Source organism: Lipophrys pholis, assembly GCF_963383615.2.
Source record: "Lipophrys pholis genome assembly, chromosome: 12".
In the NCBI taxonomy this organism is placed as follows: Eukaryota; Metazoa; Chordata; class Actinopteri; order Blenniiformes; family Blenniidae; genus Lipophrys; species Lipophrys pholis.
Window position 1 is genome coordinate 30,817,336 of NC_137641.1, and position 16,848 is coordinate 30,834,183.

General features: G+C 43.2%; 1 protein-coding gene across 2 annotated transcripts; it reads left to right on the plus strand.

The window, feature by feature from the left end:
• Nucleotides 1-1,672: 1,672 nt before the first annotated feature.
• On the plus strand, nucleotides 1,673-14,904 carry rab14l (RAB14, member RAS oncogene family, like). 2 transcript variants are annotated; one of them, XR_013935867.1, is made up of 9 exons: nucleotides 1,673-1,804; nucleotides 8,022-8,080; nucleotides 9,424-9,477; nucleotides 10,494-10,671; nucleotides 11,854-11,920; nucleotides 12,362-12,449; nucleotides 12,738-12,768; nucleotides 12,850-13,357; nucleotides 13,768-14,131. XR_013935867.1 is itself a non-coding variant. In XM_080477400.1 (8 exons), the coding sequence occupies exons 2-8, from the start codon at nucleotides 8,029-8,031 to the stop codon at nucleotides 13,025-13,027; spliced, it is 648 nt and encodes a 215-aa protein (XP_080333526.1). In that variant the 5' UTR covers nucleotides 1,673-1,804; nucleotides 8,022-8,028; the 3' UTR covers nucleotides 13,028-14,904. The 2 variants fall into 2 exon arrangements, 1 of the variants encoding a protein (XP_080333526.1); XM_080477400.1 differs by having other exon boundaries at nucleotides 12,850-14,904.
• The last annotated feature ends 1,944 nt before the right edge of the window (nucleotides 14,905-16,848 follow it).

Here is a 16,848-nt window from a genome sequence, read left to right on the forward strand (position 1 = left end):
TTGTTTTTACTAAACTCACACAGACGAGTCCGTGACACAGAATCCAGGAGGAAACCGGAGGGTTAAACAATGAGATGGGTGCTTCTGGAATTTTGGCACTTGTGAGAGCTGGAGGATATGCCTGATCTCTGCCGTGTGTCAGATTTCAAGGATACGTAAGCATTCCAGAACATGTCAGGGATCTTTAATCTGTTGGAGATCTTGAATTACAAGAAGGTCCCCCATGGGATTAATGAAGTATTTCTGATTCTGACACTTATATCAGAGTTCTAAATTATGTCATAGTTTCAGAATGTGTCAAAGTTGTGGAATAGCCAGACTTCAGAAATATGACAAAGTTTTCAAATGTTGAAGAGTTCTAAAATGTGTGAGCGCTCTATAATATGTCAAAGTTCCAAAAAGAGTTCTAGAATATCTTGACGTCTCACAATTTATAAGACTTGTAGAGTGCGTCACAATTCTAAAACCAGATCTAGAATGTGTGGGAGTGTTAGACGAAAGTAAGAGTTCTAGAATATGCCAGATATAAACAATATGTCAAGTTTTAAAATGTTTAAGAATTCTAGAACGTGTGAGAGTTCTAGAATCTGTCTGAGATTTAAAATACATTAGAGCTCTAAAAGAGCAATGTCAGAGTTCCAGAATGTGTCAAAGTTCAAGAATATGTCAGAGATGGAGACTTTGTGAGTATCCTCAAATATGACAAAGCTCAGATATATCTCAATGTTTCAGAATAAGACTTCTAGAATGCAAAGTTCTAGAAAGTCTGAGGGCGCTACAATACATGAGAGCTTTAGGATATGTAAGAGTTCCCAAATATATCAAAGTTTTAGAACGTGTAAGAGGTCTAGAATATGCCACTCTTTAAGAGAATGTCAAAGTGTTATAATGTGCAAGAGTTGTAAAATAGTTCTAGAAGATGACAGAGATCCGGAACATCACAGTTCCAGAAAGTCACAGGGTTCCCGAATGTGACAGAGTTCTAGAGAGTATGACAGAGTTCTAGAATATGGCAAAGCCCAGAATATGACAGAGTTCTAGAGAGTATGACAGAGTTCCAGAACATCACAGTTCCAGAAAGTCACAGAATTCCAGAATATGGCAAAGTTTTTAATACGTGTAAGAGTTCTCAAATATGTGACAGTTCATGATCTAGAATATGACAGATAACCAATGTAGCATAGTTCTCAAAGATCTCTGTGCTCTAGAGTAGCTATGGCAAAAGTTTTGAGTCTGTCAGAGTTCTAGAATCCTTCAAAGTTCCTAGATGTGTGAGAGTTCTAGATACTTGAGATGTACTTGAGTACTTTATTGGAGGTATGTTATACAGATAAATAAACTCAACTAAAAGCATAAAGTATCTCTTTCATTGTGAGTATAATTAAATTTAGGTAGAAGTATTTTCCAAAACATCCTTAAACATGTAATTGAGTCTAATTAAGTGAATGTAACTGTAACGTTACTTAATGGAAAGCTCTGTACAGATGACATCATGGTGTGTCACTACACCTGCGAAGGTGTGCTCATGCCGCACTCTAACAGATGACATCATGGTGCGAGGCGTGATGTTGTCGCTACACCTGCACAGGTGCGCTCGCGCCCTCCGTGAATCACTGCGTGTTAATTGGCCAAGGCTCGCCGCCGCAGACTCGGCTCTTTGTCCCGCGAGCCCATTGTAGCGAGCGGAGGAAACCCTGTGCCGAGCGCGGCCATCTTGGATTCACAGAACCGATTTGAGCCAGGATAACCTGCCCTCCTCCTCCACCGAACAGCCCGACTAAAGCTTCAAAACACCCAGTTCAAGGTAAGGACACAACACGGGAGCGCCTCCACCGGGCGCACAAACCCCCCAAACAACGTCCAGTCCCCGCAGGGATGCTTGTGTATAAATCGTAAGGCAGCTGGGAGTGTTTGACGAGCCTCCCGTTAGCCAGCAGCAGCTAGCTGGAGAGCTAACAACGTTCGCTAGATCTTAGCATCATCTGCGGTCAACGTCCAGAAGCGGTGATTTTACGAGTGAACCGGTTAGAAAATGTTGATATAACTAAGATGGACCGCGATACTGTAGTAACCATGAAAATGTGACACCCGTCTTCCTTTAGCAGATAAACTAGCGTGCTAATGCTATCGCTAGCTTCCGTTAAGTCCAGTGGTTATTGTGAAATTACGCTGAGGCCAAGTTTGTTTTTCTTATCGCCCGATTCACAATAATTAGCGTAAATGTTCCCGCTGGATGTGTGCCAATACAGGTAACCGACGTAATTAATGTGATTTATGTGACAGGCGGCGTCCGTGGGTCGGGCAGGTTAACAGGCTAACGTAAACTTGGGTTTCAAAACCGCTTTAAGGCCGTGAAAACCGAAACAAATCCGGCCGCGCAGCTTTCTGACTGAGACCGCGTCTCCCCGTGTTTGTTTACCTCCTCTCTCTAGCTGGCGGGGTGTGTGTGGTCGGTGCAGGCGGGGAGCGAAACAAACCGACTCTGTCATTTCGCCGGTTGCGAGGCTAAGGCTATGAGCTAGTGGCACTTTGCACCGCGGTGTTTGTCCGCCACATTAACGAGTTAACACCGCGTCTCCCCTGTGAAGCTCACCGGCCACTTTAATCGCCTACTTTAAGTCCCGTGTTTTCTCTGGAAGCCACGATAACGTCTTGATTATTTGCAGTGCTCGTTGTGGATGAGCTCCGGACGCTAATTCCTTAGCTCACAGGCGTGTTAGCCTTCTAGTTTAGATGTACTTTTCCTAACGGCGGATGTAAACAAGCTAAAAAAAAAAAAAAATATATATATATATATATATATATTAATGTCGGAGGAAAGTGTTGTTGGACCAGAGTGAAGGAAGTGTGGGCAGAACTACCTTGGCAAACACAAAATGCTGCATCATCTCTATTTGTCATGTCGGTGTTCTGTATCTTAGGAGGCTTAACGTAAATGCACTAATATATCAAGCACCAGTTGTGTTAGTTTACTTTAATAATAACCATATCCAGCCGTCACGATGTATCCTATATCAATATGTTTGATCACAGCTATACTGAGCTCCTCATATATATGCTGCCAGAGCCTGAAAGTAGGCAGTTCAGTTTAAAAGTGGGCCTGAACATCTTATAACTTCTTTTATGGCACGCTTCTAATATTGACTGATCTACTGATTATACACAAAAACATATCAGAAGATGTATTAGTCATTTGAAAGGTTGCTTCTCTTTAAAATGAATGACAAAGTTCCATGAAAAACCTGCAAAGACACACTAATAATTGATGCTTTTTTTTAATGGGAGATAAGAAAAATGGTGCTTTCTATTTTGATCCCTTTATAAAGGTTGTTTCAATGATCCACAAGCCCAACAGTGAAGTTCAGTGGCCCTCAGTCCAGAGATTAGATGAGTGGGAAAATGAAGAGCAATGACGTCCGAGATGTGCTCAAGACTCACATCCTCATTGGCTCTAATTGGTCTTAATAACATCCAAAAATCTATTCTAAAGTTTGCTGAAAACCTTCGAAGTCTGTTGGCTTTGTGCATGTGTGTCGTGAGTTCCATGGCGGTCATCGCTCCACTTCTCCCCTCTTTGGGGAGTGACTGTTGAGAGCAGGACTGGCAGCGGCAGTGTTTTTCTGGAAACGGATTCAGTGTGTTGTCGAGTAACGGTGAAGTGCTGAGCCTGCAGTCTGGTCACATGACTTGACTCGCCTTCTCCTTGATGGGTCGTCACCGGGCCTATTTCCACGTCACAAGCACAAAGAAACTGAAACGTTTGTAGAAGAGTGGCACAGATTTTACTCCTGTTGGCGATATCCCCCGTGTCTCTCCCTCTTTCTAATAGTTTCCCTTCCCACCACACAGAACAGAGAGGCCACATGAGGGTCATGTGACACAAGGCAGCTCAGAAAAAGGCCATGAAACGTTCAACTGGGATCTTACAGGGAAATGGCTGTGAGGGACATTTTCTGTGATTTTATACGCTTGTTTGACTTCCTTCAATCATGTTTAATGGATTATCCTTTTAGCTAAATAATGCATCAAATGATAGAAACAATAGACTGATTGTACTGTCACCATTTGAATTCAGCACATTTATTTTATCATTAGAATTTAAACATTGTCCTTGAAAGGTGTTGCGTGTGTTGAGAGCCATCTGAAGTCCTTCATTGGATTTAAAATGCCTGTGTAGGGCTGCGTGGCATTAGGTTTGAGATTCCACATTTGATATACCATAATGTTGTCTGGTATTGCAGTAACAGCATCCTTTGCACCAAGTAGAAACACTATATTGTCTTCAGTCAATTATTATATATTTATCTTTAGTTCATCTCGATCAGTTCTAAATTATTTCTGTGAATTAATTGCATCTTTCCTTCAAATGTAAAAAAAATAAAATAAAGTCCACAAACTTTGAATTTGGAATCTATTGCAGTTCAGTCAGTCTTATGTGTATGTTATTGGTGGTATATTGTACTATCATGCATTCAGGCTCAACATAGCCTATCAACTTCTTAAAGCCTTAAAGTTAAGTTAAGTGTTCAGACAATGTCATAATGAGCTGTGATATCCTCCCAGGCTGGGCTGGATCACAGTGTCCCCAGGTAAACTATGTCACTTTAGCCAGAATGTAGTTTAAGTTTGATTTGAATGCGTTGGGGATACCAGTATTGTGTATGGAGTATAAATGAGACCTAATGCCTTTTAATAAGTACTCGAATGGGATCCCTGTTTTGGCTAATAACTAAAGGTTAGTGCTTCCAATTGCCATTAAAAAAAAAAAAAAAAAAGTGGAATCAGTGATTCCCTAGAATGTGTTTGTTTTATTCATGGATTCAGGTGTGTTTGCGAGATGGTAAAGCAGTGTCTTACACATTGATAAAACAGACTCGTGTTTCTGTGGCGGACTAGCGAGGATACCGTCGTTTAACTGTGTAGCTGGCTTGTTGTGTTCTTCTCTGGTATGAAGCATGTTCAATGTGATCAAGAGGTGTGAGCAGACTTGAGGTAGTTTAGAAAGTACGTGAAATATAGTCTAACTTCACCTGTAAGTAGCAAATAATTATTTATATAAATAATATTTATGATTTTGTTTACGTTCTTAGCCTGAGATGTCACTGTTGCTGAGTTTCTGGAGAGATGTAAATGTCAGCCAAGTCATAAATTCAACTTGTTGCCCTGCAAACGTCGTCTTATTAGATTTTCATGCTTTGTTTCTGGAAAGTATCACAACAGAAACCATGTGAGTCATCCCAGACGTCTTCATTCGATCAATTTTTCCTGTTATTTTTGTCGTACATCCGGACAAATCAGGCTTCGGAGTTTACTTGTTTCCTTCACAGGGTTGTAACTGTAGTCAATCAGTATTTACCAGGAGTTTTTAATAGAGCCTGGGTTTATGTGACACCTTTTATCTTGACTTATCTCAGCTGAACAGTCTCGCAGCTCTGCTGTATTTCCTGCTCAAGTAGTTAGTGCCTCCGCTCGTCTATAAGTCACCCGGCTCCTCCATTATCATTTTTTTTCTTTTTTGTACTCGCTTGCTCTATTTCCATCGTTTCTCCCTCCAGTTTCTATTACCATACCTCTTCCACATTTCTTGTGGTTGTGTCAGCATTAATCTGGACGGTCAAACACGGTCAAGAAACCGTCTATATAGAAGTAAGAGTGTAACAGCAGCATGACTCTGTGATGCATCAGTGATTTCAGTTCCACGCACAAGTTTCCATTAAGCGTCCGATTAGAGAGAGGTTTAAGGCAGACTGTATTTTCTGGGAACGCGGGGCCGCTGAACGATTAAGTTTGAAATATTTACTTGTCTATGGCAGCTCCTTCATACAGAAATCCAACGCGGGTTAGGAAGGTTTCATTACGAAGGGAATTTGCTGTTGGAATTGATCATAAGCCAAAAAACTAAAACAGCTTTACAGGAAGTGATCATTTATTTCTGAGCACATCTGTGAAAGTTGTCTTCAACCTGTGCTGGTGATACAGTGTGAGAAATAAGACTGCTATTCCCTGCATGCTCTGACAGTGTTGGGAGTCGACTGTGAAACGGGAAGCATCACCAGGTAACAGATACTGCTATTTTTAGGCTCGGCCAATAATGAGGCCTGGTTGTATTCTTATGTGCTTCCCCCACCATGCAAATCAGCCACGGATGACTGAAAGTGTGACTAAGGCCCTGTTTACTCGACAACGTTTCAGGACAACACCTAATCCGCTAAAAAAAAAAAAAAAGGAGTGTGTTTACACTGCAGCAGCAGACACACTGACAATGATGTAGTTATTATGCCGGGCCACGGGAGGGCGCTGTTGCTTGATTTTGTAATGAAACTAAACAGACGTGTGCAGAGAACAAGACACTATAAAATGGAGAGAACCTCACATCCGTATGGACTGATGACGCAGCGCATGCGATCAGAGGAGAATCTCCACTATTAAACTAGAATATGACCATGAGTCAAACCACTACAGGTCGGCCATGTTTGTTTATAACTGGATGAGCGGAGGGAGAGGGAGATGCGCTCCATATCCTCCAATCAGTCTCTGCAGGAAGGAATAGCGACCGTGAAAGAATCTTCCCACTTTGGGAGTGGAGATAAAACTTCACAGATACAGTGGGTCAGAACACTGGTGTCGTGTAAACGGACCCCCCAGAAGGGCAGAAAGTTTTGCAGATACCCTCGTATTCGTTGTGGTGTAAACGGGGCTTAAATGAAACAAAAGACAAACCTATGCAATAATTGGTGCAACAAACTGAGAAAGGCAACCCAGAGGTGTAAGTGTTGGTGTGTGTGCAAGATCTTAATTGAATGAAGCTTAATAGATAAAAGATGAATGTTGTGACTGTTGTAAACCACCCGGATGCCTGGCTGCATCGCTGCCTGGCTCAATTTGCCCCAAACATCTTTCTACCAGGTCCTCTGCTCAACAGGGAATATTAAAATCTGTTAAAACGGCATTGAGTTTTTAAGATCCTGTGAGAGTGGAGCTGCATGATATCTGGTGAGATTCCATACGCAATAATGTGGTTTGTTACACTCGCTATATTCAATGAGTGCAGCAGCTAACTCGTGACCAGCCAATGTCTGATGTGACTATTTAAATTGTGACTTGGTGAAGTCACTCTGGAATCTACTCCAACTTGTGCTGAAAAACTGTTGACTGTGTCGGTAATGAGTGAATAGAAACATAATTTATATTGCTCCTCTTTGGATCGAGATGATATGCGTAGGAAGTTTGCTTTGAATTCTCAAATTCGGTTGACTTTTACTCACTTAATACTTCTCCACAAGGGAATTGATAGGCTGCAGCGTCACAAAATCTAGAATGCAAGATCTGAAGTCCAGTGTGAACGTTCCTTCTCTGGATGTCTGTTGCTTTGAATGTTTTTGTTTGTTTATTTGAAGCACTTTGGTTTCTGTCCGACTGCTTGATTTGTGAACTCCAATGACGGATTCTTGGTACGACGTTACAAGAACAGAAGAAAATCATGTAGATGCAATTAACACATTTAATAAGAATTATACATAAACTACACAGAAAAAGGAATTTATGGACAGATTTGTCATGGATCCAATCCACAGACTCGGCTCTGCTGCTCATCCTACAAATGCCTCGTTCTGTCAAAGTATATATCAAAATACCAACACAAATTATTAAAGGTATAGCGTTTAAAATGCACAGCAGCAAAATCATGATTATTTGATTGGTGATTAGTGGAAAAGTGATCCATGTTTTCATCCTGATTAAAATATATTTTTAGTTCTATGTTCGGGTTTGAGGACTCCGTGAGGGTTTATTTATTTCCATTATTTGCAGCAGTTTGCTGCTGAGCAGTGAACCACTCAGATCTTTAGTTTATATGAGCACAATTCTAAAAGAGGTCTGAAGAGGATCATTGTTAAAATGTCAGCGCTACAGACGACCAAGGTCATTTATTGTGAGAGGAACAAAACATTGTTGAGACCAAAAATCTTTTTAGTAGTACTCAAAGGTTTAACTTGAACTGTGTTTTCTTTGCTGTCTTTCAGAGCCACAATGGCCACTGCACCGTACAACTACTCCTACATTTTCAAATACATCATTATCGGTAAGCAAACACCGCCTGTGTGTATTACTATACTGTACTGCAGTACAGAGACGGGCCAAGGAGGTTTCCAGAGGAGCTGAATCTCATCACTCTGGGCTGGATCCTCCAAGAGGCCTGTATCTGCTGATATGGAGTTTATCTGTTATTTAGGTTTTCCTTTTTGTTTGTTTGAAACTTGAAGTGAAACCGTTGCTGCTTGCACAATGAACAAACATTCACAGAGGTGAGCAGCAGCTGATATAGCTCAAGGTTGTTTACCCTCCTGTCAGAATCCTCCCGGAGCTCCGAGCTGGATGATAAACAAGTTCATCCAGGGAGCCTCTCTTCACTTTCTTTACATTCGTCTGTGACCCCCCTTATAAAGCACATTTTCCATCCATACTGTGTAAATACACGTTGTTGTTATTGATGTGTACGAGCAGGCCATATCTGTTTGTTTGATAGATGCATGGGTGGGGAGGTTGGTGCATTAGTATGTAGGTAGAGTGAGACGTAGGTTGGTGGGTGGGTAGATGAAAGTTTGGGTGTGTAGGCCCGTATTGGCAAAGGATTACCATCGGTGGGTATTTACAGATATACTTATTTAATGTATAATTCTATCTTATATAAAACACACAAACTACTACATTTTCCATGAACTAGGAAAATGTACTTGTAAAATAAGATGGATTGCAAATGTTAAGTGAAGAGAATCAGTGGGACACTAAAGCTAAGAAATCTTGGAATTCTACTAAAGTAAATAATACAACCTGTTGGTGTTTCTTCCCCTGAAACTATGAAAGTAACTGAGACCTTTGGCTTGAGTAAAGCGCTCACAATCCTTTATGGATTATAAAAGATCAGGTTTTCAATAATATTATGTAGCTTTAATGTGAGGTCATTTTCATGATTATTTACCTCAAATTGCATTTACTTATTGGTTCTTTTTTTGTATTTGAGCTGCATCTCAAATATTGGAACAAAATGCAAAAGCTGTTTTTTTCCTCCCTCGATTAAATTCAAACCTTGAACACAAATTTCAGATTTATTTCTAATCCCATCTTGAATCATGGAAATACAGAAAGACGTGATTATCACTTTAATGGGTCAAAAAAAAGAACTTGTCATTGATATTCAAATTTGAGACGCACAGAATTTGGTTCAGGGCAGAAAAGAAGAACAGAATCCTAATTCTAGACTGTTTTCTGTAATCATGCCTGCAGTAAAACAGGAAGAGTTTAAATGTTGTTACTGCCTGACCTGGTCTCTCTCTCTCTCTCTCTCTCTCTCTCTCTCTCTCTCTCTCTCTCTTCTCTCTCGCTCTCTCTCTCTCTCGCTCTCTCTCTCCCTCTCTCCCTCCACAGGGGACATGGGGGTAGGGAAGTCATGTTTGCTTCACCAGTTCACAGAAAAGAAATGTAAGTGCCGCCTCGCTTTATTAAAAAAAAAAGAAGCTTTTCCTCCGTGCTGCGGTGCGCGGCGTGCTTGCCAGGTTCAACTGGAGTGTGTAAATGGCTTCGCATTTCTTTATACGGCAGCGGAAGTCGCTGGCATGAGAGAGGAGTGTGAGCTCAACAGTGAGAGTCTCTTCTTCTATGAGACAGCTGCAGCCTCCCATTACCATTCAGCTCACTTTGTTTAGTGCTACTATTAGCAAGCCAGATGCTGTGTTCCTCATTCACTTGTCCACGATTACATCCTGCCAACACACACACACACACACACACACACACACACACACACACACACACACACACACACACACACACACACACACACACACACACACACACAGAGAATTTGGAAATGCTTCTCAATGTCACTTTTCTATAGATCTCATTCTGAATGTGTTTACTTCAGAGTCAGAGTCATCTTCAGAGCAGGGTGTCAAACATACGGCCTCCGGCCCAAAGCGGTCCCGCCGAGTCTCATGCAGCCCAGAAGCTGGAGTTTATGTCAAGTGCAGCGATCCCCAGGATATCCACAGAAACATGTGAATGAAAATAACCTGGAGACACAACTGAACTGTAGACGCAGAAGTGCTTGTGAGTGATAGCTGAGTCTGAGTTTACACGACAACATTTCAAGTTAAAACGCATACTTTTGGGATTTTGTTTCAGAAAAGTTTCACATTTCCATGTTTTGAAAACGATGTCCTTTTACACAGAAACATCTGAAGTGCTGAAAAGTAGTTTGTACACAAGATGCTGTAACAGTGGACAGGCCACCACGGTGGATTGTTATTATGGTGACTGTCAAAATAAAAGCACCACGGTGGATTGTTATTATGGTGACTGTCAAAATAAGTGGGTTAAATACTTTCTCAAAGAAAGTGAAGTATTGGCCAGTATGTTTGTACTAACATCTGAACATTGAGGGCAAAGTGATCCGTGCGAGGAATGAAATGGAAGCTCAACCTGGTGTCCTCTGTCAGTCATGGCAGACTGCCCTCACACCATCGGCGTGGAGTTCGGTACCAGGATAATCGAGGTGAGCGGGCAGAAGATCAAGCTGCAGATTTGGGACACGGCGGGACAAGAGCGCTTCAGGGCCGTCACCCGCTCCTACTACCGCGGCGCCGCGGGGGCACTCATGGTCTACGACATCACCAGGTACCGCCGCCGTGCTGCGTGGGAGGTTCCCGCCATAGACGTGGGTCTGATAAGGACTCGGTCCACCCAGTTGGACCAATAGGACCAGTTTGTCTTGTAGATTGTGTTCCAGCTTCCTGGACAAACTGTGAGATTCCGTCAGGGCTACGCTGAACAAACACACACGTCAACATGTGGAATGTTTCAGCTGCAGACGGGCTCAGAAAGGCGACTTTAAAAAATAAGAGCCACGGCAGCGAGCAGAAGTCAGGAACCTCTGGAGGCCTTTAGGAAGAGCTGCTGAAAGCTTCAGTCGTCCTGCTGAGCTGTGAGGAGACACAGGAGGACTTGTTCAGCCTGGGTTTATTACCTGGAGCTTCAGGTTAAACCAGAGTCCCAGTTTTCTTTACCTCAACGTGAAATGAGAGAATTTAGTGAAAACAAAAACCTTTCAACCCGTCGGGACGCTGGCAACTTATTTCTTTATCTTGGTTCTTCAGAAAGCTCTGAGAAGTTGATCCTCCGAGGACAGAAAGACTCTAGAAAATCTCATGTTAGTTAGAAACTCGTCACGGTTCTGGATCTTCCATCTCCATGCAGCTTGAGGCAGATTCCAACGTGTTCCTGAGCAGTGAGACTTTTTAAACCTGGAGCTTTTAACTGTGAGGATTTTAGCCTCAAGTTAAACTAAAATAGGATCTTATGAAATACTGCAATATTCTGAGTTAATACATTTTTTTGTCTTCATGTTAGTTTAAAATATAAAGAATAAAATTCACCCAAACTTCAATTTGAATGATGAAATTAAATTTTAGTTTAGTTGTTTATTATGGGAAAATTAGCTTTTCTATTGTATTTTATTATGAATATGAACATTAATTCTTCCTCCTCCTCAATTTTTCTCAATTTTCTTCTTGTCCTCCTTCTTCTCGTCCTCTTCCTCTCTGCCGCTCCCCTCGTCACCACAGTGCATCACCTCCCTCTTTATCTCCTCCTTCCTCTTATTCCACAAACATCTTGTCCTCCTCCTGTAAATCTTTGCATTCTGATTGGTTACACCTCAGATTGAGTCGTATAGAAAGATTAATAAGGCTGAAGACAGTCGACATGTTGTCACTTCCTGCTTGTTGCACCTGCTGCCTCCTCAGCGATGGCAGGATGTTGTCATGGTAACGTTTGTCCTCCACCTGTCTCCGTGTGCAGGAGAAGTACGTACAACCACCTCAGCAGCTGGTTGACCGACGCCAGGAACCTCACCAACCCCAATACTGTGAGTACTGGGATTAAAATCCTAATCTGCCTTCAAAACGTCCGGTCAGCCCAGCGTGGTCTTCCTCTCCTCGTTCTATCAAAGCTGCGGCTTCTTTAATGGGTTTTCATGGTCAATACCATCAGCTGTAAATCATCATACGGATTTTATTAGATTATTCTTGGTTTATTGCTCCTTTTTATTTACAGGACTTTGATTTTTATTATCAGTGAAATGCACTTCAGAAATAAACTGTACTTATTTGCTAAATTAAATACACTAAAATACATTATTTTAAGAAGTTTATAAAAAATCTGAGAACAAACTAATGCTGTTGTAGGGTATTAATGAAGTTTTAGTTTGAAATGCTAAACTCCTCACAGCAGTAAGGTGCCGGTCCAGTGAACGCCGGCGAGGCTCCGCCCACTCAGGTCAGTCTTCTCACTCCTGGTCTGTCGTCAGGTGATCATCCTCATTGGAAACAAGGCAGACCTGGAGGCGCAGCGCGACGTCACTTACGAAGAAGCCAAGCAGTTCGCCGAAGAGAATGGTGAGCTTTTATTTTGAAGTTTCACCACCAAATCAACCCGGACATTTGGGCTCCACTCAGGCAGTCTGGCTCCGACCGTGGAGCCTGGACCCGCCCTCCTCCGCCTCTGATCTGATTGGTTAATGTCTGTTTACTGTGCAGCCAATCAGAGGCAGCGTAGGGCGGGGCCGTTATGAGGCAAACCCATAAATCATTCAGAAATTATGACTGAAGCAGATCATTGCTCAAAGGTTCACGTGAAACTGTTGAGTTTGTAGTTTGACTCCTGTTTGTTCTTTCTGGTTGAAGGTCTGTTGTTTCTGGAGGCCAGCGCCAAAACGTAAGTCTGCCAGGCGATCCCCCCCCCCCCCCCCCCCCCCACGCTGACCCTCGTCGCCTCACCTCGCCGCTCTGCTTTCAGGGGAGAAAACGTGGAGGACGCCTTCCTGGAAGCGGCTAAGAAGATCTACCAGAACATCCAGGACGGCAGCCTGGACCTGAACGCCGCTGAGTCGGGGGTCCAGCACAAGCCGTCGGCCCCCCAGGGAGGCCGGCTAACCAGCGAACCACAACCGCAGAGGGAAGGCTGCGGCTGCTAATGACCTCTCTCTCTCTCTCTCTCCTGCTCGTCCTCCATCCACCCCTCCTCCTCCTCCATCCACCCCCCCACTGCACCCAGAGGGAGGGGGAGGGGGGCAGGAGGGCAAATATCAACTTGGGCCAGATTGAGCTGTGTGGACTACATCTCCTCCTCATCCTCCTCTTTAACCTGCTCAGTGTACATCATCACACAACTCCTCTTCATCACAGCACCACACACACACACACACACTCTCTCTCTCTCTCTCTCTCTTTCGGGTCACTGACACTTTAAATGTTCATAACAAACCCAGACTCTTTTATTTTAATGTGTAAAAGCTCAGCGTTCGGTTTCATCACCCTCCACCTCTCCTGCATGCCTCATGTGTTCATCAACAAGCCGTCATGCAGCCACATCACGGGGGGGGGGGGGGAGTGTGTGTGTGTGGATTCAAACCCGCTTTTTATTCACTTTCTGCTGCTCGGCACTGAAGTTTTGACTGAAGATGTGACGACATGAGGGGGGGCTTGAAGGAGGGATGATGCATTATATCAAGCTGGGGTGCAGTGGTTAGTACGCTCACCTCACGGCGAGTTCCCCGGTTCGAGGTTAATTGATGAATCTAAAACTGCCCGTAGGCGCGACCGAGTGGAAGATGAATGAATGAACTCCTTCACCTGCAGCCTCTCAGCTGAGATATCAACGTGAGGAAGAGTGTTGTGAGATCTTGTCACGGTTCTGTCACTTCCTTTGCACCAGCTCTCCTCACCCCCTCCCCCCTCCCCTCATGTTTTCACATATCAATGGATTCTGTCTTTCTCATTGTTTGTTGCCTTATTATTATTATAATTATTACTCTTGAATCTTTGTTCTGGCTGCTCTCGCTCTTCACTCGGTCAATCAAACCCATTCCAGAGGACTAACACTCTAAAAACGAATAAACAGAAGACGCAAGTTTTTGAGACTGGGCGTCCGCAGCATGGTGTCACACACTCACACGGGTGCAGAAATGAGCGTAACACTCCTTTAACCTGAACCAAGCGAAGCGGCGCCGAGGAGCCCGTCTCTCTGCCTCCAGTAACACGACGACGACAGCAGCAGCATGGAAACTCCAAGTCTCTATAAAAAAAGAAAGAAAATCAAACGTTTGTCACTACTTTGCTTCCTTCTCTGTACCATAGCGCCCCCCCCTGTTTGGACAGCTGTATATATTTGCTTCTTAACTACTGGTGATGACCTCGCTACTGTACTTTGGGTTAGAAACTTTATTTGGCGCTTCGCCCAGGATCTGTACAGTCGGTGTGCTCGTGGGTTTGCCTGTAATTTCATGCTGGGGGGGGGTGGAGGGTGGGGTTCCTGTAACATAGTTTCTATTAATAAATGTAAAAGGACAGACACCGAGAGACCCCCCCCACCCCCACCCCCGTCTGCACACTACTGGTTGGTGGAGGGGGGAAGTGGATTGAGATGATGTGCAAACTAGTATTTATGTCTGACCCCCCCCCCCCCCCCCCCCCACGCCAGATTCTGTACAGAGCGGAAGAACGGGACACTTTAATGTCTTGTTATGCCCCGCCCCCTGATGGGAGGGGCCTGCATCCCTGTCTTAACTCTACGGAAAGCGGAGCTTGGTTTGTCCAATGTGTAAAGAGGGTGGGGAGGGGGGAGGAGCTTCCTTTTCTTTTCCTGTGTCCCACCTCTTGGCGGTCAGTGACCACTTCCTGCTTCTGTCTGTCCTCAAGTACAAAAAGAAACAAACGTACATATGTATAAATTTTTAAGGAGCTGTGCTAACATTTAAATGCGTTCTTGCGTGTATATGATTTTAAAATGTTGACATTTTGATTTTAATGATGAAATACTCTAGACAGAAAAAATAAATTATACATAACCTGTTGCTGTTTGTCTTGTTTTCTGCCTGCTGCAGTCAGTACTCACAAGGTTCTCGTTATGGAAATCCAACTTTAGATAATGACTTCTTCTATGCAGTAAATTAAGAAATCAAATAAGTACAATATCTAGTGTTGACAAAGTATAAATCAGGAATTCAGAATTTACAAGAATTGATGTTGCTGTGTAATATATAGCAGGGTTCCCAACCACCAGGACACAAAATGGATTTTCATTTTGGAAATGTACATTAAAATTTCAGACAGTCTGAGTTTTATTTAGAAAAATTATCACTTCAATGCTTCTCTGATTTAATTATTTTTTTCATCCATCATTAAGCCTCAAACCAAAACAAACAGCTTTTATGAAACGTAAAGAGACGAATGAGACACCAAAGGCTCCGCCAAAATAAAGCTGCAATTAAAAGAGCGATTGAATAAACAGCAGGTAAAGCTGATCAGTACACAATCAGTGCAAAAATAAAATAGTTAAATTCACAAAGCTCAATTTAGCTTCTGATTCAGTGATTAAGAGGAAAGTTAAAGGGAAAAATAACGACTTTTGCTTAAAGAACTACTTATTGATGTAAAAACGACATGTTCAGGAAGACGTCTCACATCTAGACTCCATTATCCCACCGAGGATAAATATTCATTAAAGTACAGCTTCAGATTTGTGAAACCTTTATTATGAAATGTCATCAACTCAAGCGACGCCACTCATTCATACCTCAAAATAGTTTTTTTTCTCTATAGAATGTGCATAAGCCTGTTCCCAGCCCTGGTAATCACCATGGTAACCCTAACCATGTGGGATCAGGGAGGAAGTGGGTAAACACTGATATCATCATATGACTCCTATCTTATCCCTATTTGGTGGAAGTGATGGTGTTACTACCCTCCCCATGTTATAACCCTCCCCATGTTACAACCCTCCCCATGTTACTACCCTCCCCATGTTACAACCCTCCCCATGTTATAACCCTCCCCATGTTATAACCCTCCCCATGTTACTACCCTCCCCATGTTACAACCCTCCCCATGTTACAACCCTCCCCATGTTACTACCCTCCCCATGTTACTACCCTCCCCATGTTACAACCCTCCCCATGTTACTACCCTCCCCATGTTTTAAAACCCTCCCCATGTTACAACCCTCCCCATGTTACAACCCTCCCCATGTTTTAAAACCCTCCCCATGTTACAACCCTCCCCATGTTACAACCCTCCCCATGTTTTAAAACCCTCCCCATGTTACAACCCTCCCCATGTTACAACCCTCCCCATGTTACTACCCTCCCCATGTTTTAAAACCCTCCCCATGTTACAACCCTCCCCATGTTACAACCCTCCCCATGTTACTACCCTCCCCATGTTATAACCCTCCCCATGTTATAACCCTCCCCATGTTACTACCCTCCCCATGTTACTACCCTCCCCATGTTACAACCCTCCCCATGTTATAACCCTCCCCATGTTATAACCCTCTCCATGTTACTACCCTCCCCATGTTATAACCCTCCCCATGTTACAACCCTCCCCATGTTACTACCCTCCCCATGTTACAACCCTCCCCATGTTACTACCCTCCCCATGTTACAACCCTCCCCATGTTACTACCCTCCCCATGTTACAACCCTCCCCATGTTACTACCCTCCCCATGTTACTACCCTCCCCATGTTACTACCCTCCCCATGTTACAACCCTCCCCATGTTACTACCCTCCCCGGTCTCCTTAACTTTAGCAGGTGTCGTCCTCCATTCCTCCCAAGGAATTTTATATTAGTGACAAAACGTTACAACTTCATTCTGCTGGAATATAAACCCAACAAATCACACAATAATCGTTTCCTACCTTTTTCACTCAGTGTGACAATGCAGTCTTCTTTTTAATATGCACACACACACACACACATGGCTAGCAGCTAACATTAGCATGTAGCTTTACCT

Bases quoted from the DNA above. Each gene is read 5' to 3' on its own strand.
- rab14l (XM_080477400.1), top strand. From the start codon at position 8,029: ATGGCCACTGCACCGTACAACTACTCCTACATTTTCAAATACATCATT. The intron at 8,081-9,423 runs GTAAGCAAACAC...CTCCCTCCACAG, and splicing joins TTTCAAATACATCATTATCG to GGGACATGGGGGTAGGGAAG. The intron at 12,450-12,737 runs GTGAGCTTTTAT...TTCTGGTTGAAG, and splicing joins GCAGTTCGCCGAAGAGAATG to GTCTGTTGTTTCTGGAGGCC.